Source organism: Emericellopsis cladophorae (assembly GCF_022114955.1).
Source record: "Emericellopsis cladophorae strain MUM 19.33 chromosome Unknown NODE_110_length_29096_cov_170_096557, whole genome shotgun sequence".
NCBI classification, from domain to species: Eukaryota; Fungi; Ascomycota; class Sordariomycetes; order Hypocreales; family Bionectriaceae; genus Emericellopsis; species Emericellopsis cladophorae.
Genome location: NW_026251035.1, coordinates 4675 through 28842, shown reverse-complemented (window position 1 = coordinate 28842; position 24168 = coordinate 4675). Strand labels below are relative to the sequence as shown.

Here is a 24168-nt window from a genome sequence, read left to right as displayed (position 1 = left end):
GGTATTACGAGCGGAAGACTCGTTGGCTTTATACTCTATAGTAAGTAGTGGCGGTAAGTGCTACTCTTTTATATCGAGCGGAGGTATAAAGTCCGCTAAGTTAATACCCTCTAAATCACCCGAAAGATTATTAGAAGAGTTACCTAGATTGATATTATCGCTCTAGGCGCGCGCGCGACGGTTATATCGCCAGGTGTGAAGAATATCGTTAAGGTAAGGCGGTATAATAGCTTATATAGTGTTTTTATAGGTTTAAAATTAACCACGTAGTGCTAACGTGATTGATAAGCGAATGTCCCAGACAAGCGAATGTCCCACAAATCGATCCTCCCACACTATCATTATTTGATCAATTGATCCCCAACAACCAAGCATGCCAGTCCCAAATGATGAGGCTAGTATCAATCTAGCCCTTCAAGCCCTTCAAAAAGACCTAGAGCTAAGCGTGCGACGCGCAGCCCAGATCTACCAGGTGTGTAGGAAGAAGCTAGGCCGCCGTCGACAGGGCATACAGTCTCGAAGCGATATCATGGCTAATTCGCGGAAACTATCCGATCTTGAAGAACAGAAGCTAGTTAAGTATATAATTGATCTAGATTCGCGAGGGTTTTCACCTCGGATCAGTGGTGTTGAAGAAATGGCCAATCTATTGCGCGTCGACCGCGACGCGTCACCCGTCGGCAAGCGCTAGGCAGGGAATTTTATCAAGCGGCAACCAGAGCTTAAGACGCGTTTCTTTCGCAGATATGACTACCAGAGGGCCAAATACGAAGATCTAGTCGCTATAAACGCGTGGTTTCGACTTATAGCGAACACAATCGCGAAGTATAGCATCCGATTAAGTGATATCTATAACTTCGACGAGACAGGCTTTATGATAGGCGTCATTGCAAGCGGTATGGTTATTATAGGCGTAGAAAGGCGTGGGAACCCGAAAAGAGTCTAGCCTGGAAACCGGGAATGGGTTATAGTTATTTAATCGATCTCTACGTAGGGCTGGGCAGCGCCGCCGTTTATCGTTATTGCAGGCCAATATCACCTCTCAAGCTAGTATCAAGAAAGCACTCTCCCTGGCAATTAGGCTATCGCAACTATAAAAAACGGCTGGACCGATAATACTACGGGTCTCCTATAGCTAAAGCACTTTAATTAATATACAGAGAAGCGATCGAATGGTGCCTATCGTCTTCTGATCCTCGACGGGCATGAAAGCCACCACTCTGCCGAGTTCGAGGTATATTGTAAGGAGAATAAGATTATCTCGCTCTGCATGCCTCCTTATTCGTCTCACCTACTCCAGCCTCTCGATATGGGCTGCTTTAGGCCGCTTAAAAAGGCATACGGTCGAGAAATCGAGTATCTAATCAAATGCTCTATAACACACGTTTTAAAGACTGAGTTCCTTTACGCCTTCCACGCGGCATTCCGAGCCATAATAACCGAAAGCAATATCAAGGGAGGCTTTAGAGGAGCTAGACTTGCCCCTCTAGATGCGGAATATGTGATCTTAAAGCTAGATATGAAGCTATACACTCTAACGCCTCCCGAGGGGACTCTAGAGCTTCCTGACCCTTGGGTCTTAAAGACCCCTAAGACGATTAAGGAGACTGAATCTTAGTCTGCCTACCTTGAATAGCGAATCAGGAGATATAAGAGTAGCTCCCTAGCATTAATAATTGATGCTATAATATCAATGACTAAGGGTTTAAAGGCATATCAGCACGAGATAGCGTTACTGAGGATGGAGGTCCGGGATCTTCGAGATGCTAACCATATCCTTAGCCGGCGCCGGAGGGAGAAAAAGACCCGCCTACGGAATAGAGGGACTATGATAGTAGAGGAAGGTTAAGCATTGATTGATCAGAAGGATATAGATTCGTAGGTAGTAGCTGAATGGTTAAGGAGAGGTGGTCGGGTAAGGTCGGTGCAGCTAGGTATAAGGCATTGTAGTGCGTGCGGGAAGGCCGGCCATAATTCACGAACATGTCAGGCTAAGATAGAGGTATCTAGAGATGCGCATAGCGATTAGTTTGAACTAATTGAATGATCTTTTGTGTCACAGCTGGTCAAGAGCGGGGACCCACCCTGCACCTGGCAGTCACGTGAACTCGCGCCTGCCTTTGCATTTTGTCGCGATCCCGACCGTCTTCTGTTGTAGCTCTTCGAGCTACGTCTTGTACATAGAGCCTGCCCTACCTGAGGAGTGCCTATCCGTAGCAATAGACCAGATCAGCCTGACCGAGTGTTCCCCGTCCTACCTGCCGACCGACCCCCCCTGACATTTTGTGTGTTAATTGACGATCTTGTTCGTGGTGTTGCGATTTGTGGGACATTCGCTTGTCTGGGACATTCGCTTATCAATCACGTTATAAGTAGAATTTCTATATAATTAATACGATAATAATTAACTAAGCGTACTTATATAGTATTTTTATATTATTATCTCGTGCTGAGATTGATCTAAGAGTATCGACATATATATAGGGTGGGTGGCTAGGGAGTGCTTTTAACTAATTATAGTGAATATAGCGCTTTTTCCCCCCCCCCTAAGTACGCTGGGAGTATACGCGGGGGTACGTCGTTATAGGGTAAGTAGAGGGCGCTTTTAATACTAGGTTTGAAAGCGCCGCTTATATACCCTATATTAACCCTACTACGTTTCTATCCCCGTGCTTATCGCGCCCGACGCGTTTTATTTTAAAATACTTATATATCTCCTTACGCGTATATTTTTAATAACCTCTTTATTATTTTACTATAGACCTATTTTTATAATGGATCCCTTAATTTGTTTCTAAGATACGTATCTTTGTAAGTATTCTTTTATCCGCGAACGAATTAGCTCATTTGTTTAGTGCTTATTCTATAAGATATCCTGGGAAGATATCGACGTAGCGAAAGCTAGTTTCGCGGCTGACTTAATAATGCCCGGACCTTTAAGGCCACGCGAAAGAATACTAGTAATACCTCGATCCTTATTATCGTCGGCCTAGACTATCACGATGCCTTATCGTAATATGGTAGCGCCGCCGCCGCCGCTTGACCACGCCGCGTTACGACGCAACCGCGCGAGTAACTTACGTAACTAGCCGCGAAGCTATAGTAATAGTAATAGCGGCCGGTCATCGCCTGCTATATTAACCACGAATTCCGATCGATTGTCGATATATCACGAGTCTAATCTATAATACTAGCCTAATAGCTAGCTTGAGGTATGGCGGCTTACCCTGGCTAACGTAACGAAGTCCGCTATACGTAGAGTAAACGGGGAAAATAACGATAAGATTAACCCGTGGAATCACGAAATAGGTCTAAAGGTTAGGGTTAGGCTATTATACGTAATAGTAAGGAATATCCGGGGCGGCGGTTATGAGTGTCTCGAGGTTAAGCGGTTATATGATTATAATCTGCTAATTATTCTATGGACTACCTTATGTAAAATGGTTAGCGAACGGCTAAGAGAAATGATCAAGTAGCGGACTCCCTCCTTCGCACACGTATAATTAATTATCCTTAGATGCGGTTGGGACCCTAAGTTGTCGAAGAAAGATAGCTGGGATGGCTTAATGATTGTTCTTGAGCTATTAGATCCCTTTAATGACTGGTTTGAGTATGTGTTTAACGATAGCGACTATAACTGGTAATACGAAGGTGGGAAGCTTGTTCTTTTTGCCGAGGGCTAGTTTATTAAGTAAGAGGAAGAAGCCACGCCGTAGCTATCGCCTACCAAGCGCCGCGCGCGATAACTAGCCTTTACTCGACCTATACCTAATAAACGTAGGAAGAGAACGTAACTACTAGTCTCCTGTGTAGCCTCGATAACCGAGCCTTTATCGCCAGCCCCTTCGTCGATAATCGAGCCTTTATCGCTAGCGGCGACGCCGACGCCGAGAAGATTGTTGCTAGGGATAGCGCGCGCCCCGTTAACGATCGACCTTATAGACGTGGACGAGGACGAGGGTATAGAGGCCTCTGGCGACGATTTGCCTCCCTTGAATGATATCACGGGCGTTGAATAAAGTAGGGACGGGGCGGCCCTTAATAAGGCTCTCGAATTCGTAGTTAACCGGACGGCGGATATAGCCACGCCTAAGTTAACGGGCGATGAATTGATCGATTGTATAAGGTCGTAGCGGCCTATCGCGCCCTTTGTTTCGTAGCCTGTCTCGTAACCTACCTCGTAGCCTGTCGCGCCCCTTCCCCCGTAGGAGGCTGGGTAACTAAACAGCCTTGTGGGTGTTGCCGATAGTGGTTAGTAACGCGCTACTATAAGTACCCGTAAGAAGCGCTCGGCTGTGTCCTAGAAAGGTTAGGAAAGCTAGCCAAGGGCTATAACGGCTAGCCGACCTCGCCGGAACAGGTAGCCGCTAGCGATGTATATAGACTTTGTTAAGTATTAGGTTCGGAGTTAGGTCTATAGGTATTGGCTTTATAGGGTTTAATATTATCGTTATCAGCCTTAAGCACTTGATTAATGAAGTCTCGCGGTAGCTTATTATTAGTGGTAGAGCCGTTTAGTCTATAGGCTTTATCGAGAAGATCGCGATATCGCTTGCTTACCCCCGTTAGCGTAGGAACAAGCTCGAGGAGAGGTTCTTGCCCTAACTGGCGCCAGGCTTTAACCTCTTTTCGTAATAGCTGATAATATTCCTCGAATGGGCGATTTGGATCGCTAAAGGGCGTCTCGCCCTTAATAAAGCTATAGTCGGCGAGTCGAGCTTCGCACTAAGCTTCTACCTCTTCTGATAGTAATATATCGATGTCGATAGATGTTAATGGGTAGAGTATTTGCTCGATAATTAGCTCGCTGGCTTCTTATAGAGGCACGCTATGGTCTGGAACGTCCCTCGAATAATATAACTCCGCTGGGATACTTGTGATAACGTGCTCTCTGTTCTTTTGATACTGGATCTTATGCCTATTCTATAGCTGGATAAAGTTAGCTAATTTATCGCGAATTATGTTACCGTAAATAGTATATAATGCGATCTGGTTATATATATAATCCTCGTCCTAGCTATATTCGTTATGTTCGGTGAACTATCTAGTTGCTGCGAGGTCGTTGAAGTAGGAGATCTAGCGTTAGAGGGTGCGTAGTCGTAGCTGTAGCTACTAACTCTTAATATGTATATTCCTCGTGCTTGGGCCGTATAAATAATAGCTTTCGAGACTACGGCCTTGCTGGAACCTCCGTGTGCTGCTATTAGAGAATTCGATATTTAATGCGTGTTAGTCGCTTGCGGCTAAAGCTATATAGGCAGTAGCCTATAAGATAGTCTCGCCGTTGTAGTTAGACCGCGTGAATAAGGGCCGAACCTTTATACTTCGGACCGTGCGGAGATATTACTTAAGGGTGCTTAAGACTATAATCGATAATTTGCTAATATAGAACTATATAATATATCGGGAGTATGTATCGATATATATGTATATCTAGAGGCCGAATCTTTTGAGCTTATAGTGGCTATTAAGAGCTTATATAAAGTTCTTCCCGGGCACGGAGAAGTTAACTCTAGTCTTATAATTGTTTTTAAGCCTCTTCTTAACCTGGTTAGGGAAGACTTCGCGATAAAAGTTATATAAGCGATTCTGCGAGATAATAACTTTGGCTCGCTAGCGGATGTGATAGTATAGTATGCCTCGTCCGTACCTAAGAATACGTAATGATCCCTCCCTGAGATCTCGCTTAATGAATACGATAGCTTGCTATAAGGTAGCTGTCCTTTTTTCTACGGATCGAAGCTTTTTCTTTATACCGTTGGCGCGCCGGACCTTAATTATAGTCTATAGAGTTATACCTGGATAACTATCCCGATCTTGGAGGTACTGTACGATGACTCTATCGCTTATCCCGTAATTAAAGAAGTAGAACTTTACTTTTTTAATTAAGTGATCGGTGATTTGAATGCCTGCCTGTGGCCGGTCTAAGCCCTAGTCGTGTAGGAGCGAGTCTAGTGTCTTTATACGGATAGGGGCTTGTCGTTGGTCTACACGCTATCTATTAGTAATAGCTAAGATCTGCTGCCTCGTAATATTATCGTTAACCGTAAGTTCTTCGATGTCTTCCTTATAAGCTAAGAAGAATTCGCTGGCCGGTGGTCCGGTTAGACCCTAATCAGATAGTCTAGCACGAAGGGTGCGAATGCTAATGGGATTACTCGACAACCCGGCAAGATGAGTATTCATAGCTTGGAGGATATATGCGTGGGTCTCTCCTTGTAATACTAATCGGGTTATTTCCTCCTCAAATGGCAGTAAATCAATAGATGAAGGCATTATGCGAAGGTAGTTGAATTTGCGGTGTCCGAGGCTTGTCGCGAAGGTGCGGGGTTTCGGTCATTTGCAGCATTTGCAACCCGCATCGATAGGTGCCACCGTAGATGACAGCGCCAGGCACCAGGGTCATCCAACCCCTCCACCACGACCCACCGAGGTACCGTGTACCTGCGTGCGCCCATTGCCCCTCACTGTCAAGACCGCTAAAAACGGCGGCCATTGCTTCCGGATTCGGCGGCTCGGACAGTGCTTTCTCGACTTAAAGTAAAATGATGTCTCAAAAGTCTGCGAACGCGAGCCCCGCCCACCCAAATTGGGTGACGCACCCTCCAACTTCTATACATAATTTCAATAGTAAATATTTACTCAAATTTGAAGGTGATTATATTATTAAAGAGGGAATTTCTTGGTGTTTAATAATGAGTGTAATATCCCTTTGCCCGGATGCATTCGCGGAGCCTACGCGACCAAGAGTCGATCAGGTCGTTAATATCGGCTTGTTCAATCGCCTCCCACGCCTCGACTATCCACTCCTTCAATAATGCGATATGAGCCTTGTTCTTCTTCAAATATCTTACTTCTGGATGCATCTTCGAGATCATCTGCTTCAAAGCCTTCTAAACGTGCTCAATTGGGTTGAGGTCCGGCGAGTGTGGAGGCCAGTCAAAGAGCTCTATCTCATTGAGCAAGAACCACTCAATCGTAGCTTGTTCCTTATGTATCGGCGCATTATCTTGTATGAACCTTTGCCAAGGTTGATAATATGGAAGAAGACCCTTCTTAAAAGCCTCACGATAGCTCTTCGTAGATTAGCCCTTACGGGGGGCGTTCTTATCGCGTTCTATAATCACAAGGTGGCTACGGCCGCCCTTCCAGATAGCCCCCCAGACCATGATTGATATCTTAGCTCGGCCATGCTCCCTAAGGTAAATAAATGGCTTTATGAACTTCTCGTGAGGCTTGCGGAAGATCCACCGGCTTGGGCAATTCGACTCGGACCTGAGGATGGTTTTATCGCTGAAGACAATGACCTAGACGCGTATAGCGCGTAAATTAGCTTTGATCGTGTCTTGAAGGGTATCTTCGCAAGCAATTATACCTAGTAATTCTTCTGCAAGAGGAAGCTAATCGCGATAATATACAAGACGATCCAAAGCAGTACCTTTATTAAGAGGAATTCTCTCGATCGCCCTCCATTTACGCGAATAATGCCTGCCAATAACGCGACGAAGAGTGCTCACGCTCACCTAGACACCTACTGTCAGGGGGGGTCGGTCGGCAGGTAGGACGGGGAACACTCGGTCAGGCTGATCTGGTCTATTGCTACGGATAGGCACTCCTCAGGTAGGGCAGGCTCTATGTACAAGACGTAGCTCGAAGAGCTACAACAGAAGACGGTCGGGATCGCGACAAAATGCAAAGGCAGGCGCGAGTTCACGTGACTGCCAGGTGCAGGGTGGGTCCCCGCTCTTGACCAGCTGTGACACCTACGTCGGTCGCCAACGCCTTCCAGGTAATATCCCGGTCTCTTTTAAGCAAAAGAATAACATACTTACGTTGAGCCTTGCTTAATTTATATAGCCTTCCTTTGCGTGGCTTGATTTGGACCGTTTGCTTATTTTTGAAGCGCTTGACGATGTTGAAGACTGTCGACTTTGTGGTGTTGAACTCGGCCGCAATAGCGCTATAAGATTTACCCATTGATTGCATCGCGACAATCGCTCCTCGAGCCGCTAAATTAAACTGGCAGTTGAAGCCCCGATTGCCGCTTATAACGGTACTAAAATTTCTTTGATTTGAAGGCATCTTCGCGTTGTGATATGGAATGAAGAAAGAAGGGTGGTTGGGGCACGCGTTCTGACGCGAAGTGGTCGGGTGGATCGTTCGCAGACTTTTGAGACCTAATAGTAATCGAGAACACGCTGTTGCCCCCTTCCGGGAATGGTGGCGCCCCAACCGGGTAAGGCGCCCTCGCCGCTGTGACCCCGCCACCCATGCTCAGCACCCGGTCGCCTCGCCGTCACAATAAATATCCGACCTCCTTCTTCCCCGTCATTTGTGTATATTCGACTTCTTTCCCCTCCCAACTCCCTTCAGAATGCTCGCCGTCCTCATCCCTTGCCTGTCCCCTGCGCTAGTCTGCAATCTCCGCCCTCTTCATGCTGCGTGGCGCGGCCTCGAGCGCCGCTCCGCCTAGCATCCTGCCACGACGGGTCCAGGACGATCTCCCTGTCCCCTTCGTACCGCAGCCATGCTAAGTTCCGCCCATTGAGGATCCCGGAAGAAGGATTCGAATCGCTTCCAGACCCAGGATATCACCAGTATGAGCGTTGTGAGCCTCTACCCTATCCCTGTGATCGGCGTCGGACGCCACGGATTCGAGGGTGCACTGATGACCCAAAACTGGGACCTGAATGTTCCACTCTCGAATCGCCGGGGACGGACCTTCTCGGGCGGTGCAATGACTGCAAGCTGTCGTTAGTCGTGTTTGCAGTGATCAAATAAGGTCAGCACATTGGGCAGAAGAACATGGCTTGATGGGCGCCATGGGAAATCCTTGGTACAAGAGAGCGCAGTATTTCGTTGCCGACGAAACAGATAAATGGTGGATCCCATGTGGCAATTATTAGTCGGTATTTCCATTTATAAGCGCCCATCACCTGTTTTCATCCGCATGGGCGGCCGACCGCTCCCGACTTCGCTTGCTTCGAAGGGTGCGTTCCCAGGACATCGCCAAACTCCTTTGCAATTATTGACAAAAGTCCCGCGGATAGTACAGCCTTGTCTGAATATTGATTATCCGCATTCTCTTCCACTGGTAGCGCCTCGTAGCGACCCAGTTGTCGATAAACATGTACATGAACATCACCAAGATGAGACCTGAGGCGATTAGAGGCCCCAGGATGGAGAAGACGGTGAAGCCGTACGAAGCCGACTGAAGGTCTCGCTCTCCTAGAGCCTCGTCGCCAGGCCGACCTACATAGCCCTCAGGACAATGGCGATGTAGACCGTTGAGCCGACAAGTCAGGCAAAGTTGTCCCCGAAGAAGGTGCCGTACTGGGTCCAACGAGACACATAGTCGCGGAGGGGGATCTTCCAGAGCAGGTATGTCTTGTTGAGCCGGCTGAGTGACTGTTGGACCAGTCACTGCCCTGATTGGTCAGGCTCCACATTCGGCCCACAGCTGCCCTCAAAAGGCAGCATCATCGCGGCATCGCGTTCTTCCTTCTTTTCATAGCATCAGCATGTTCTTCAGATAGAGAACTCATCATCTTCCTTCTCTTCTGATCTGTTGTTCATCATCATCTTCATAACGATCTCGCGGTTGAGGAGACGCTGATGGTGGAGCGGGCGCGGCGGCATGGGCCGTCCCGCGATCCACAGCCAGTGGTGGATATGGGCAAGCCGCCGCAGATCGAGCTCCGCGTCGACGCAGGCGAGTACCGAATGCGGGCCGGGATTGTCAGGTGATCCTCCGGCGTGCGGCTCGATGCAGGCAGCAGGTCGAGGGGATCGGAGGACGACGCCGCGACCGACCTCGAAGACCTGTCGTAAACCCACAGATCAACAAATTACCCACGTACCCCTGTCTGTTAGAAAGGTACGTGATATTCGCTGGGTAAAGCGTGGCGAATGGAGTAGCGTCTATTTGAGCCGCTACCTGGCTTTAGGGCAAACTTTCGTGGCACAGCAAGTATCTCAATCTTTGAGTATGCTGATTGGTCAGTCCCCTAGTCGCGCACCTAAGTGTACGCTTACGACAGTCAAGGGGATGGGCGGTTGGTGAAGGGGGCCAGCTGTTAGATGTGGATCATCAGCGGCGGCCCTCCAGACGGAGAGGAAACGGTGCTCACATGGTGCGTTGCCGACATTCTGACGGAAGGATGCGAAAGTCGCGTGCTTCAATACCAATGACCTCCGGTGAGCGCTGACTTCTGTCGCTATCAGCTACAGCGCCATCCGCAAGTAAGACGGGCTCGACCCCGCCGTCTCACCGTACCTTGACTGATTGAAATGTCTGATCGCCTCTCCGACGCGATAGGGACGTATCGTTCTCGTCATCAACGCGGCTTAAAGCTTTGCCCCACTTGCTGTTGTTTGTTCCGATAGTCGTGTCACGTTATCAAGTCCTCACGACTTGTTCCTGCGAAATTAGACACCGACGCACCATGACATTGCCAGTCATTCAACCCGCTCCAGCGTCAACCTTTGAATGCTGAGATACGGCTTGGCAGCTCTTGATCTAATATCCCACCTTAGTACGAGGGATCAGAGCGGGGTTCGGTTTCCAACGTTGTTGTTGTGCTTCCTGTTGATGCTCCTCCCTTTACGGACTGCATAAGGCTGCTTTGGCTGCGTCGTCCGCGCCCGACTCGGAAAATTGCTGGCGACAGATATCACTGACCATGGCTATCTAAGCACTGCCAGCGCCTCGCAAGTTTAGTAAAGCCCCGGAATATCGAGCCATCCCGTCCTGCACCTGCAGCAGGCTGCCAGCACATCCAGCACCAGCCGCACCGCCTGATTGCCAAAGTGGACAATGCAGGTGTCAATTCGCTCATTATCCCTTTTTCCTTTCTGCGGGACAGATGGCTTGGTGACCCCTAAGATCAGCTTCATATAATTCTGAACCAAAACAGAAATCCGGGATTTAACTTAAATGCGACTTATCTTCCTGTGGTGGGGCGACTTTGGTCGGCATCCTCCTGGTCGGAGCAGAACACCATGAACAGGAAGCTCAAGCACTATTGTGCTCTTCTAACGTGACTGTCGAAGTGAACGCGTCGCTTTTCATCGCGAGACGCGCATGCTGTTTGCTTAGCAGGAGATAAAGCAACCTAGAGCAACGGCGAGCGCTGTAATGTAGAAGCGGCTGGGTGGTGTCGTAAAGTTATTGTGGTGAGATGTACACGCAAACACCCTCAACGGGCAAAACTGAGATAGGAAAATGAATGGGTAATGCTGGCCATCTCAACCCGGCCCCAGCGACCTCTCGAACAAGTTGGCGACTTAGAGGAACCGCAGGGCTTCGCGGTGCTAATCGGAAACTACACAAAAGCTCTCTTCCTTACCAACTTATGCCTAGGGAGCAGGCATCCAAGCAATGCGAGACACCACGTTGAGATCCATCTACATATCTCGCGTACTAGTCTTCATTGCCGACGGGGACCTGCCCGTCCATAATCGGCCTCCCTCGGAACCCAAATCATATTGTTGCCACCAAACCGGTGTGGACTCCTTGGCTGGACTTCCCTAGCAAGACGGGCCATGAAGTCCGCAGATACTTATGGCTGTCCCTTCGCCTTCCGGATTCCCTCTTGTACCTCGGCACTTCTACGACACTGATCCCCCGACCTAAAGGCCAGGTCAAAATCAAGCATACAACATTCATACTCAATCTCAGAGAAGCTCGTGGAACACGACATATGACACCTGCAGAGGTACTTTATCACTCATCAATCCAACTACGAAAACCGAGGTGTTTTTTACAGCGACTTTCTAAGGACACGGAGGTGGAATTTATATGCAACTGATTTCCTATCATTGTATTATGCGTGCTTTGCTGAAAATGCTTATAGAGCCATGTCTAGGGAAGCTCGCGCGACCCCAAGTACAACCTCGTCAAGATTGTCTACCAATCGGTGAATAGGAAAAAGCCTATTGTCGCTTTGTCTATCAACTACCGTCTGTCTCTCTGGGGCACTGCGCACGCGAAGGCGCGTATTAACACTACCGACAGTTCCACCTCCTGGCTCGCAAGCCAAGATCGCAACGACGCTCAGATCACCACTATTTCAATTCTGTACCTTGACGCCCCTGCCGTTCGTATCCCTGCATTCTACAAAGGTCGCGCTTCTGTCTCATTTGGTTGCCAGTTCAAGAGGGTCACTGCCTTGGCCGGAGACTACCAGCAACAGCCGGTAGAAGAGCCCTTGCCAACACATACGCTGCTGCCGGCATGCCAGTCTACACCGAACTGTGGAGCGTCATCTTCAACGGCCTGCCCAACTTTGTCTATGGAGCCACTTACTTCCAAGAGGCAGCGTTCGTGTTCAATAACGTCGCTAGCCGTGGCTACTCATCAAGTCCCTTCGAGAGCATGCCTCGGAGCTATGTAGAGCTGGCAGATCTGATCCCTAATCGCCTAGAAATTAGTACAAAATTTAGTTAATGACTATAGCGAAGCTATGCGATCGATAGAGGGACGGGTAATTCTAGTTATATTGTAGTAACCAGCACTCAAATAGTAGTTCCGACAATAAAAGACATCCTCGCCCGCCTGTTTCAATTCGCGCACCTTAGCTCAGCTATAGGAAAAGGACTTCTGATACTCTTCCGTATTTTCCCGACTCGAGCTTCAGAGCTTAGAGGCCAGGAAGTCGGCAGCCTCGGGCGCATCGGACCCGTAGCCAAGATGAGGAGCCAAAACGGCTCCAGCCAAGTTACCATCGCAAACAGAGTCACGGACCAGGCCGCCGCAGAAGACCTTGTACCTGTCGCGAGGAAAGTTGGGGATCTGACCATCATCCCTGCGGAATTGGGTGTCACCAAAGCAAACGGCGCCCTTGATCTTGTCCTTGATTTCCTCTTCGATATCCTCAACGCCGCGGTGAACAACGGCTGCTCCTTGGCTAGTAAGGCGGGGACATTAGCGGATGGTCATCTCATTGAGAGGGAGTAGGCGGGCGAAATTACCTGTAGCCCGACACAACAATATCCGCGTCGGGGCACTTAGTGTGGGCCAAACGAAGCATCGACTTCATTTCTTCCTCAGACTCACGGTCAGTCCCGCCAGGAAGGTAGTTGGGAGCCAAAGCAGCATCGTAGTTGACACCCTGGACGGTCAAGTCGCGGCCATCCAGACGGTCCTCAAGCTCGCGGACCAGGTCAGGGCCGATGATAGTGCCCATATTCCCGACCTCTGTGGAGCCACGAGCGAAGATAAGCACAACATCTCCGCAGCTCGACCGCCGGCGCGTAAGTCCGTTCTCGGTTGTAGGGAGAATCTGGCGAGCGACGAACTCCGGGTTCGCCGTGACGTCCTTTTCAATGACGATGGGTGCCGGTGCGGCGACACCGGCTGGAGCAGCGATGGCAGCAGACGCCAAGGCAAGGATGGACAGGAGTTGCATGATGACTTTGGAATTGGGCGAGAGAAACGAAGTTGAGGACGAAGACCCGAGGGCTGATAGTGAAGAAAATGGGAAGAGTTGCGAAGGCTGGCTGTTGCTGCTGAGCTTCTCATCTCGGCGGGAGGTGTTCGCGCCTTTATACTTTTCTTCTTGCATCCCCTTCTTAATGTCTACTGCTTTAAGAATCTTTCTTCCCGACTGTTGATACTGATTGATTTTGTGTACTATGCCTAGTTTGGGTTATGAAAGCGAAAGCCCACCGACTCCCATAGTAAACGTACCTGGCTGGAGGCCAAGTCCCTGCACGCGACTCACTACTCACAACGCGCCAGTACGAAAATAGATCGAGTCGCGAAGTTAATCGTGGGGAAAGTTCCAAAAGAATAAAGCCAAGACCAGAAGCCGAGGCAAGAAAGCCGTTGCCGAGCTAGAACGCGACTCGAAACGCGACTCGAAACACTCAATATCATGCAGAGAATCCCATCTTAACCCCCGGCTCAACGCTTGATGCGGGGTCGCTCAGACGGAGGACTAGGTAATCCAATCACCCACTAATTCTAGACTTCTTAAAGAGATGCGTTTGTCCGAAAAGGGGTTTGAGTTGCGAATAGCTTCGGGGGACTATCATCCGAGTGTGGAGTGGAAACGCGGGGAAATCGTGGGTGGGGGAGGCTAGCCTCAGTCTTACACGCATTGGGAGCTCCACCAGGAAGTGCCGGCAGGACATGTGCCTAAGAGAAAAACAGGATGGTCCTTGTAGATTAGATTCATGATTACGAATCATTCCCGAATTAGGCCAGGAACGGGCTCATTAGCGGCCGCCATGCCATGTGCTTCCCAAGGCTCCAGAAAACCAGATACACCCGGGTGGGCTGATCGCGACAGCTGGCTTAGTTATCCAATGCAGTGATTGAAGAAAAATTAAATATTCAACTACCTAAGACTAACATGAGATATGGTGACCTAAACGGGGCCAGTGTTAGGGAGGCTTAGATATCGTTAAATGTGCAACGTACAGCATGCGTACCAAGTACGGTATCCTAATAGATTAACCAATAAAGTAGAATACTATTATCGAGTAAGATTACACCGGTTTATAACTAGAGTATTATTACTATGTTTCCACCGAAGGCCACGATAGTCGTATAGAGACGGGTGATATACTAATACTAACTAGTAATATTCTCTCTCAAACTCCCGATAGTAAGACCGGGAACTATGATACCTTTCACTCTATTGAACATGGGCAACGACTACGCGGGCGTCTATAAAGAATATAGAATCTCTATAGACTAGTTAATACTATAGTCGGAGAGGACTGCTCCGGTTTCTGGGCCTAATATTACTACTGCGTATTCGTGGAGGGTCACGACATGCTAACTATCACCAAAGGCCCAGAACCAATGGAAACAGACAACTTCCCGTCCACAACCCGCGATAGTACAGCCGAGGATTGTGCCAAGTTCCACTATGTCGAAAAGGGCGATGACTATCAGAATCTCTGCTAGGAGCATGGCATCACCATAGACTACCTAATAGAGTAGAAAACCGTAGTTAAGGCAGACTACTTCGGCCTTTGGGCTTAATACTTCTACTGCGTGTCCATCGAGGGCCACGACTCGGACAGTAACGACGACTAAACCGGTAACCGACCCCGGCCCTACCGCTCCAGCAGACACGCAGTCGGGGATCGCCGAGGACTGCGAGACGTGGTACGTGGCTAAAAGGGCGACACATGTGATGCCATTGTCGCAGCGTATGACAACCTCGTCCTGGGCGTCTTTTACCAATGGTACAGGTCGTAGGTCAGAACTGCGACGGCATCTAGGCTTAGTATGCCTACTACTGCGTTGGTACGTACTTGACCTCGTTTTCTACGTAATGCTCACGAAATGCATTTCGAAACGGCAGTTTCTCCACCTGTCTGCATAGACATCGCACCTTGACCTGCTGGCATTATAACATAGTCCAAAACGCCCTTATGCATTAGTCATAGTCTCTGGAGGGGTTGCTAGCGTCCGAAGGCATGGACGTCATCTACATGACATTCGGCCTGCTCGCTAGTGCGGGGCCGGCGGACGGCACTGTCTATAGGGTGTTGTCCTGATATGACTTCGAGGCCGCATGCCATAAGTCATGCCTTGCTTCTCGTCGTCCATTAGCGCGTCTTTCAGCAGTACGTGCCGTAGTCTCGGTACTTGGAGTAGGTCATGCACTCATGGCGCTCTGCGACTCTGTGTCCTCCTCAGCTGACTGTAAACGGCTCGCTCCAAGTTCCCGAGAAATCATCGTTGCGGTATAGGATGCGGCAATGGGTGCACCTATACAAACACTCAGGGTCCATGGCGATGTTATTTCCTTAGTAGCCTTCTCAGTGGACTGCGAACGACTTTTGTCGGCGTCGTTAGATAAGACGAACAAGGTACGGGATGAGGAAACGGGCGAGTGCTTGCAGACACTCAAGGGCCATGGCTATGCAGTCTACTCGGTGGCTTCCTCGGCAGATGGCCAACGTCTCCCATCAGAATCCAACGACTACACCGTCAAAGTATGGGATCTCACGACAGGCGTATGCGTGCTGACCCTTAAGGTCGGCACGCTGGTATCTCGTCTTTCTTTCGACTTGAAAACTAACACGCTTCTCTCTACTGACATCGGCGTTCTGGTCTTATATCCCTATGCTAGGGATGCAATACCACTGGAGTCCTCTACAGAAATGCCTCGGGCGTTTTTATTCCTTGCTTTCAGCAGGCCGTGTTCCGGGATTTGACGATTCTGTAGATGTTCGCTTCACTTGTAGGGTATGCAAAACTCCAGCTCCTAGTTATAACTAGATTTGGTCTCGTTCGGGGATGAATTGAGTCTTCTAGACTGAAAGACTGTTGTGGAAAAGGCCGCTGTGCTGGCTGAAGAGGTCATGGACGGTTTTGCCATATTTTCCGAGTTTGCTCGAGGGAAGTTCACACCCAATGTGTCTGTCTTAACGCCCTCCAGAGGCAACGTCCCTTCGTGTAACGAGCCGGTCCGTTGGGGTTCTGTGTTTTGACTTGTCGCGTCTGCGTCTGTGGTGCCAGCAGATGGAGTGTGTCGCCTTGAATGCCGGTCGACTGGACATTGGCATTGACCAATCCCCATATTGCCTTTGTTTACTGTCCGACACGTGCTCATCGGTGTAGTTGGGTGGAGGCCGGGCAAACGTCTGCCAGCCAAAATAGCTTGGGTAAAGGGTGATATGTATCTCGAAGCAGTTTGTAGAGGAATAGTGCCCCGTAACAAATGACAGGACGATGAGAGACGGATTAAGATGTTAGTGTGTACTACTCAAGGCGAGAGAAAATTGTTCCAGGAGAGATAGCAGTATGGGGGGAAATCGATGAAGGGAGGGCAGGAAAGGGGCCAAGACAGATCCATTCAGCCATACTATACAGTAGACAAAAGCGAAATCGGCCGCCACGCCTTCGCAATAGCTTAGTACGCTTCCCCTGGCTTCTTAAGGGGAATGATCTTGGCGTGTCGCCATTGGTCTGGGCCGTCTGGCAGTTTTCTTTCCTCAAGTGAAAGCTGGAAAATCGATAAGACCCAGTGCTTAACTATTGGCCACACTTGCTTCCAGACCATCGCCGGCAGTTCATCTTCACCCGCGCTTTCCAGGGCTTCGCCTTGAAGAGATGTCGTTCGATTTCCTCCAGGGTGATATCTGTCATCGGCAGGGCTGCGGGCGAATCAGTCCATCTTCTACGTTCGCAATCAACAGTCAAAAAATCAGGGATTTTAAGGACTTCAATCAATCAGTCTGTCGGCTGCCGCCCGTTTGACTGTTTGATCAACCCAATCAAACGGCCGTGAGGATGCATCGCCGTACTTTAAAAAACTCTGCACCAATCAGAACGCTAGAATTCACCCCCGCGCCGAACACCCACCACCTCTTCCAACGTAACCCGACCTCGCAGACGGCTGCTAATAATAAACCTCACCTCGCTGCAAGCTTCATGAGCAAACACACCACCTCTTTCAATAGCACAGAGCTATTCCGGAACAGCCTCAAATATAATTATTTCTACGCCATTCAAAAGCTCTTCTATTTCTCTTCATCTTCGCACTATTCATTATGGCCGCCGCCACTGCTTTCGGCGCCGCATCGCCCGCTGCAATCAAGCAGCTGTTCGAGCAAGCTCACTCACTAACTGACCCTAACTACCCCCAGAACGAGATCATCATCATCAAGTATGCTACCTCCGACGACCAAAGCAACAGCCCAAGGTCCTGGGACCGCGAAGAGGACCTTTATTCCAGCACAAGATAAGCCAGAGACCGCACCAGCTGGATCAGCGCCCATGGCGGCTACCTGACCGAGCTTGTCGTCCTAACCACCTCCATCACTGCACTGAAGAGCTTCTGGTACTGTTATAAGTATGAAAGCCGGGGTATCTTCAATGTCTTCTCGGTTCAGAGCACTAGTGGCCCTGAGAGCCACCTGACAACCACCCACCGCACTATCAACCCCCGATTTCCTGGCGTTGACCCTGAACCTTCCCCTTCCTCCAATTCCGATGACGATGATGAAGGTTAACAGCCTCTAGTCAAGCGACCACGCCTAGGCTTCGTCACGAGCACCTAGACGAGGCTGTCACACGAGCTTGCATTAGCCTTCGTGATCAGCAGCGACAGCCCGTTCGACGTCTTCTAGAACTTATATCTTAAAATCGTGATCCGCAAGGCTAATCCTGATTTATATGAGAAGTGATCCTGGAGCCGGTGGGCTATCCGTTAGGGACTCTCTTCGGCCTATTCCACAAAGACAGCCCTTGTCAAAGACCTGCAAGCTAAGGCTATGACGAAAGTGTATCTAACCTTTAATTTTTGGACATCCCCAACCCGTCACGCTATTCCTGGGGTTATAGCCCCCTTTATAGATGCTGCTAGCACCCGACGGGAGCTTCTGATCTCTATGAAGTTTCAGAAAGGCCATTATGACGGTCCTAGTCTTGCCTACACCTTATTCTAGGTTATCGATGAATATGGCGTTAAAGACCGGCTCGGTTACCTTGTCAGCGACAATGCCTCTAACAACGATACGTGTTTCGACGAGCTATATGGTCTAGTTGATCCCTTTATGATAGATTGAGAGATATCCGCGAGACACTTGCGCTGCTACGGTCACGTTATTAACATCGTTGGACGGGCTTTTCTGTACGGCAACGATCACGATATATTCTCTGGAGAGTCGGGTTACATAGCCGGTTGTTGCCCTTTTTCCCCCATTTACCCCCAATGACACCGATGACATCGATGATAACGACGCCTTACATGAGGTCTTGGAGATAAGAGGGCCCTATTTGCCGGCTATATAACTTCGTTAATTGGGTTAGGGATTCCCCCTCGAGGACCAAACTGTTTAATAAAGTTGTTTATGAAGCTATGGAAAAAGGGGAAGGCTTCCTCCTTGGCCACGCATCCGCCCTTGAGCTACAGCTCGTCTTGAGTAACGATACGAGGTGGAATTCAACGTATCTGATGATCGACCGGGCCCTCGCTAAGCACCAAGAAATACGTATTTTTCTGGGCAAGAATATTACCGAGTCTGACCCCTCAAGGAAGTTGCCGGACAACGCGGTCCTTGTAGCCGAAGACTGGCGCCTCCTCATGGAATTACGAGATGTTCTTAAGCCTCAGTAAAAGCAGACAATGTGCATATAAGGCCGTCCTTTCGAGGGTGCCTTTAGCTGCTTATGGGAGGTTGTCCATAGTCTTGAATATCTTCGTGAATAGATGCGCAGATGTAAGAGGTTATTCGAGGAAGCCCCTGACGAGGAAGCGTGTTCAACGAAGACAGCGGTCAATGGCCGGAAGGGAAGGGAGAATTGGATTAACGGCAGTCGGGCTAGTTTTGATATCAGCCATAACGACGAACTTGATGACTATTTAAGGCTTGATCCGGCCCGCCTTTTCTCTTTAACAGACCCTCTTGAGTGGTGGCTACACCAGAAGAAGACCTTTACTCACCTTCAGAAGGTGGCTCTGGATATTTTCGCCATCCCTTCTATGGCCTCGGACTTCTAGAGTGCGTTTTGGTGGCTAAATTGACTCTGAGGTCTCAGCGGCTGGCAATAGTGTCTTCGACCCTGCAAGAACTTCAATGCCTCCGTAACTGGCTTATTAGGGGTGTGATAGATATAGGAGGGTGTGTCGAGCCAATCAATGGTGTTACTACCGGGTCTTTTAGGTCACAGACATTGTGATCAAATCCATACATATGTAGCGTATTCACTAGTCCAGTCTTTACCCCTTTCCCTGCTATTTATATAGGTAACTCAGTCAAATGTGATTCACATTCATTAGTATCAGATCAAACAGTCAGATCTCGTGCAAAACTCGTGTTAAACGATCAAATAGATCCCCCGCATCTGGCCTAATTAATTAGCCCGCAGCCCTGGAGAGAAGAAATCATACCGTGGGGTAAAGCATGTAACTTAAGAGGAAAGTACAAGGAATATTAAGGAGGTAGCAGCAGCCACGTCCGATACCAGTCGTCAGAGGCCTGAGACGGATAACTGATATCTCTCCCATAATAACCCAGGCGGCAGGGCGGGTCCGAGGGTGAAGAGGGCAGAGACGATAAGACCGAGGGAGGCCTGCGCTAAAGACGCCGAGGTCGATACACCACAGGAGGCTGCGGTTCCCCAGGGCGACAAGCAAGACGGTGGTAATACCGGAGCCGCAAACGTAGATAGTGGGTCGGCTGAGGCAGGTAGTAAGGATCCATGACAGCATCACGAAGATAGCCTATAGACCGGAGGTGATAAGACCGAGGGCAAAGGCGGTACTAACACTCATACCGGCCTCTATAATCACTTTCAGCTCTACTTAAGTACAAGAATCCTAGGATAGCATAGATGAATAGAAGAACTCACGTTGAAAGAAATGGACGGCCTGGTTAGCAATCAGGCTGCCCGCTAGGTTCTAGGCAGCGTACACACCGCAGACGATAAAGATACGGTAGATACCGGTGTTGCGGAGAAGCTCCAGGTAGTTATTCTCCTTCTCGGTCTTCTCGAGATCAATAGTACGACGCACCATGGTAACGGACGCGTCAATGTTCTGCACCACGGACTTGCGTCACAGACACAGGACAGCGCGCTTGGCGTTCTCAAGGCGGTCCTTTCGGACGAGCCACCAGGGAGACTCGGGGGCCAGGAAGAGGAGAATGGCGAGGGGCGTGAGGAACATCCACTGGAGGGCGATGGGGATCCTGTAGGCAGCGTCGTCCAGTCGGGTGATATCGTGGGAGGTGACGGCGTTGACGATGATGATGCCAATGGCCCAGAATATATGTAGCATCAGACTCCGGAAATGAAGGACAGAGCTCGGGGTCTTGTTGAGAGCTTCTTGGATTACGATGGGTGCGCTTAGCTCTGGGTCCGGCCGGGGGATGCTTGGTTAGAGTTCTACAACAGCGCGGAGTATGCCGCCGCCCCCAGCGATGACTGTCACCGTTTCATGGCTCTTCCCATGACTTAGATGGTCGGGTATGGAAATATCGTCGTGGGTGACGCGGGCAGATAAAGGGTGCGAGTGATGGTCCAGACATAGAGAAGTTAAAGTAGCCTGTGCGGTGCGGCTGGTTCTAGAACCATGGAAGTTTCGATTAAATAAGTGCATCAGGCCTCTTGACCCAGTGAAACAATTTGACGGATGTCAGTAGCGAATATTGAGCAGCGAGCCTCCATATTTACGATACAGGATCTAGCAATATTACTAGTTTGCCACGACCGGCGATACTCGTGCCGCGCCCCACCTTCACCTAAGAGGTGGGGCGCGGCACGAGTATCATGTTCGCTATCATCTCCAAATGTAGACGAGAGAGTCAATATCCTGCACGCTCATTTCTTGGCGTTTCATGTAAAGAGTTCAATATCGTCCACCATGCCTATTGCGGCAGGGAATTGAAGTGGCCTCGGAAGGGTTCGGCAGCCGCAAACCCCAGGCCGAGGCATCTCACACCCAGGGCAGTTTGCTCAAGGGACCTTTCGGCATCGCACTATATAGAAATTCCTAATATAAGAAACGATGATCATTTCCAATCAATTCCGATCATTTTTTTGCTGTGCGTTATTAACGGAAATTTGCGATACTGAAACCACTAAGACCACACAGACAGGCGTACATTGACTATTCACTCAAAATGGACCCTTCAATCCCATACCACGAAGCCGCTATATCAAAGGTTCGTCTCATATATCTAAACGTATTTGGTATAGCCTATGCTAACCTATGGCTGAATCTTATAGTTGCAAAACGGCAGTCTGTTCATCCAGGATGCCTTCATTGACGGGAAGTGGGTAGCAAAGGAAAAGAAGTTTGACGTCTACGGTATGCTTAAACTGATTGGAAGGCGCCCTGTAAACGATGACATCTAATTCTGAAAATGACTAGAGCCTTCTACCGGTACAGTCATGGGTCAGGTGGCCAACTGCGACAGACTAGACTTCCAGACAGCGATCCAAAGCGCATCCACCGCTCAGACACGCTTCTGGGAGAGCTCAACGGGCGCGAGTCGTGGTGCCATTCTCAGGAGGTGGTACGAATTGATCTTGAGCAACTCCGATGACAGTATGGGTCATTTACTTGCTGGAGAACGCCGTTGACATTTTCCCAGTTGCCACCATCTTGTGCCTGGAGAACGGAAAGACATTCGCCGAGGCAAAAGGAGAGGTTACATACGCGGCGAGCTTCATCTCCTGGTTTGCTGAGGAAGCCGCCCGCTCTTACGGTGTAACCATCCCTTCGTCCTCACTACACACTACGCTGTGGACTGTTCGTGAACCAGCTGGGGTCTGCGGCATCATTACGCCTTGGAACTTCCCAGCTGCTATGATAACAAGGAAGATAGCTCCGGCCCTGGCCGCCGGATGCTCTGTGGTGATCAAGCCACCTAGCGAGACCCCTTATACCTGCTTCGCCCTCACCAAGCTGGCGGTCGAAGCGGGCCTCCCATCAGGTCTCATTCAAGTGTGCCCGACCAAAGATCGCGAAGCCTCAACGGAGCTGGCGACGAACCCTACAGTGAAGAAGATCTCTTTTACCGGCTCTACTGGCGTGGGGAAGATGCTGGCGAAGCTGGCGAGTAGTACCCTGAAGAAAGTTAGCTTGGAGCTTGGTGGCAACGCGCCATTCATCGTCTTTGATGACGCGGATCTGGATCTCGCAGTGGAGGGGGCTATGTTCTGCAAATTCCGCTGCTCCGGCCAAACCTGCGTATGGTAAGAAAGCATGGATGCAATGATTCTGAGATATGATGCCAATTAACGATTCTAGTGCGAACCGATTCTATGTCCAAAAGGGTGTGGCCAAGGAGTTTACTAGGAAGCTGGTCGAGAAGGTCTCGGCCTTGAAGCTGGGACCTGGCCTAGAAGTATCCACTACTCAAGGGCCTTTGGTGAATAAGTCAGCCGTTGACAAGGTCCAAGAGCACGTGTCAGATGCGGTCCAGAAGGGCGCCAAGGTCGAGATTGGAGGCTCGGCTCCTGGATTGTCAGGCTTCTTCTACGAGCCTACCGTCCTGTCTGGTGTGCCCAGAGAGGCAGCTGTGAGCAAAGACGAGACATTTGGCCCGCTCGCTCCTATATTTGAGTTCTCCACGGAAGACGAGGCGGTTGAGCTGGCGAATAACACCGAGTTCGGGCTCGCCGGGTACTTTTTCTCCAAGGATGTCGGCCAGGTGATGCGCATGGCTCAGAGACTACAGGTTGGTATGCTCGGCATCAACACGGGCAAGATTAGCGCTGCAGAAGCTCCGTTTGGCGGGATCAAGGAGAGTGGTTATGGAAAGGAGGGGAGCCTGTTCGGGCTGGCAGAGTACCAGAATATCAAGGCTGTCACGTTGGGCAACACTCAATTGGGCGCTTGATGCTGCTTGCATATTAAAAAAACGAACTTTTACCCGCTGCCAGCCTTTTAGTTCCGTGACGTTTCAAATTAACGAGTTCCCTAGCTATGTCGCCCGTGATCAATCTAGTTTCGTTGCTTCCTTCTTTTCATAGCATCAGCATGTTCTTCAGATCTTACTTCTCTTCTGATCTCTTGTTCATCATAATCTTCATAATTTTTCACTATTTTAGTGGATACCTGTTGGAGCCTATCTTCAGCTGCGTTAATGAAGTCGACGAGGCTATTGGTGCTTTGCGAGTCCACACTTCGTTGGCTACTGCCTAGGGCACGTTAGGTGGTTCTTCTTAGGAATAGGCTCCTCACCAGATAGGCAGTGCCTTCGGCGTCGCTGCCGGCCCATTCACCGGTGGAATTCATCTCACGTCGTGTCTTACCATACCTTGGAAAGTGTTAATCTTTGCTGGGGCGACGTGTTTAAATGATAATATACAGCCTGTCCTAATTTTGCACGTCGGTGGTGGAAAGCGGCCCGTACCGATCTACGTGTGCCCTCGGGAGAGAAAAGCCTATTGTGGTTATGGTTAGCCAGGCTTATGGGTACGGCTATAGTCCCTCTACGGGAGGATCTAACGCTTACTCATCTCTGGAACAGCCTGTGTCTTCCCATGCACCATACTGTCTAGGCGACGTGCTTATCTAGTAGCAGGGTTCATAAGGAGGTTGCCGAAATTCTGCAAGAAGAAATCTCAGGTGATACACTATCGGATGGCGAATTTTCACTTGCAAGCGAAAGCAGGACGCCAGATTGGGACGGAAAGTTGTATTAGCTACAACTTATGGGGGTGCGCAGACGTCAAATTCGTAATCATGG

The 24168-nt window shown here is 49.6% G+C and overlaps 5 protein-coding genes across 5 annotated transcripts; 2 read left to right on the top strand and 3 right to left on the bottom strand.

Annotated features, from left to right (window-relative positions):
* Positions 1-9528: 9528 nt before the first annotated feature.
* J7T54_000564 (uncharacterized protein) lies at positions 9529-10148 on the bottom strand (the record flags this gene model as incomplete). Its single annotated transcript, XM_051510494.1, has 2 exons — positions 9529-9822; positions 10131-10148. 2 exons carry the CDS (start codon positions 10146-10148, stop codon positions 9529-9531), a joined length of 312 nt encoding a protein of 103 aa, XP_051358615.1.
* A 2486-nt stretch (positions 10149-12634) lies between these two features.
* Positions 12635-13409, bottom strand: J7T54_000563 (uncharacterized protein; the record flags this gene model as incomplete). The annotated part of the gene is made up of 2 exons (XM_051510493.1): positions 12635-12908; positions 12973-13409. The coding sequence occupies 2 exons, from the start codon at positions 13407-13409 to the stop codon at positions 12635-12637; spliced, it is 711 nt and encodes a 236-aa protein (XP_051358614.1).
* A 4108-nt stretch (positions 13410-17517) lies between these two features.
* On the top strand, positions 17518-17979 carry J7T54_000562 (uncharacterized protein; the record flags this gene model as incomplete). Its single annotated transcript, XM_051510492.1, has 2 exons — positions 17518-17633; positions 17718-17979. The coding sequence occupies 2 exons, from the start codon at positions 17518-17520 to the stop codon at positions 17977-17979; spliced, it is 378 nt and encodes a 125-aa protein (XP_051358613.1).
* Positions 17980-20369: 2390 nt separating this feature from the next.
* Positions 20370-20747, bottom strand: J7T54_000561 (uncharacterized protein; the record flags this gene model as incomplete). Its single annotated transcript, XM_051510491.1, has 2 exons — positions 20370-20507; positions 20577-20747. 2 exons carry the CDS (start codon positions 20745-20747, stop codon positions 20370-20372), a joined length of 309 nt encoding a protein of 102 aa, XP_051358612.1.
* Positions 20748-21591: 844 nt separating this feature from the next.
* Positions 21592-23316, top strand: J7T54_000560 (aldehyde dehydrogenase; the record flags this gene model as incomplete). Its single annotated transcript, XM_051510489.1, has 5 exons — positions 21592-21633; positions 21698-21779; positions 21843-22019; positions 22066-22669; positions 22725-23316. The coding sequence occupies 5 exons, from the start codon at positions 21592-21594 to the stop codon at positions 23314-23316; spliced, it is 1497 nt and encodes a 498-aa protein (XP_051358611.1).
* Between the last annotated feature and the right edge of the window lie 852 nt (positions 23317-24168).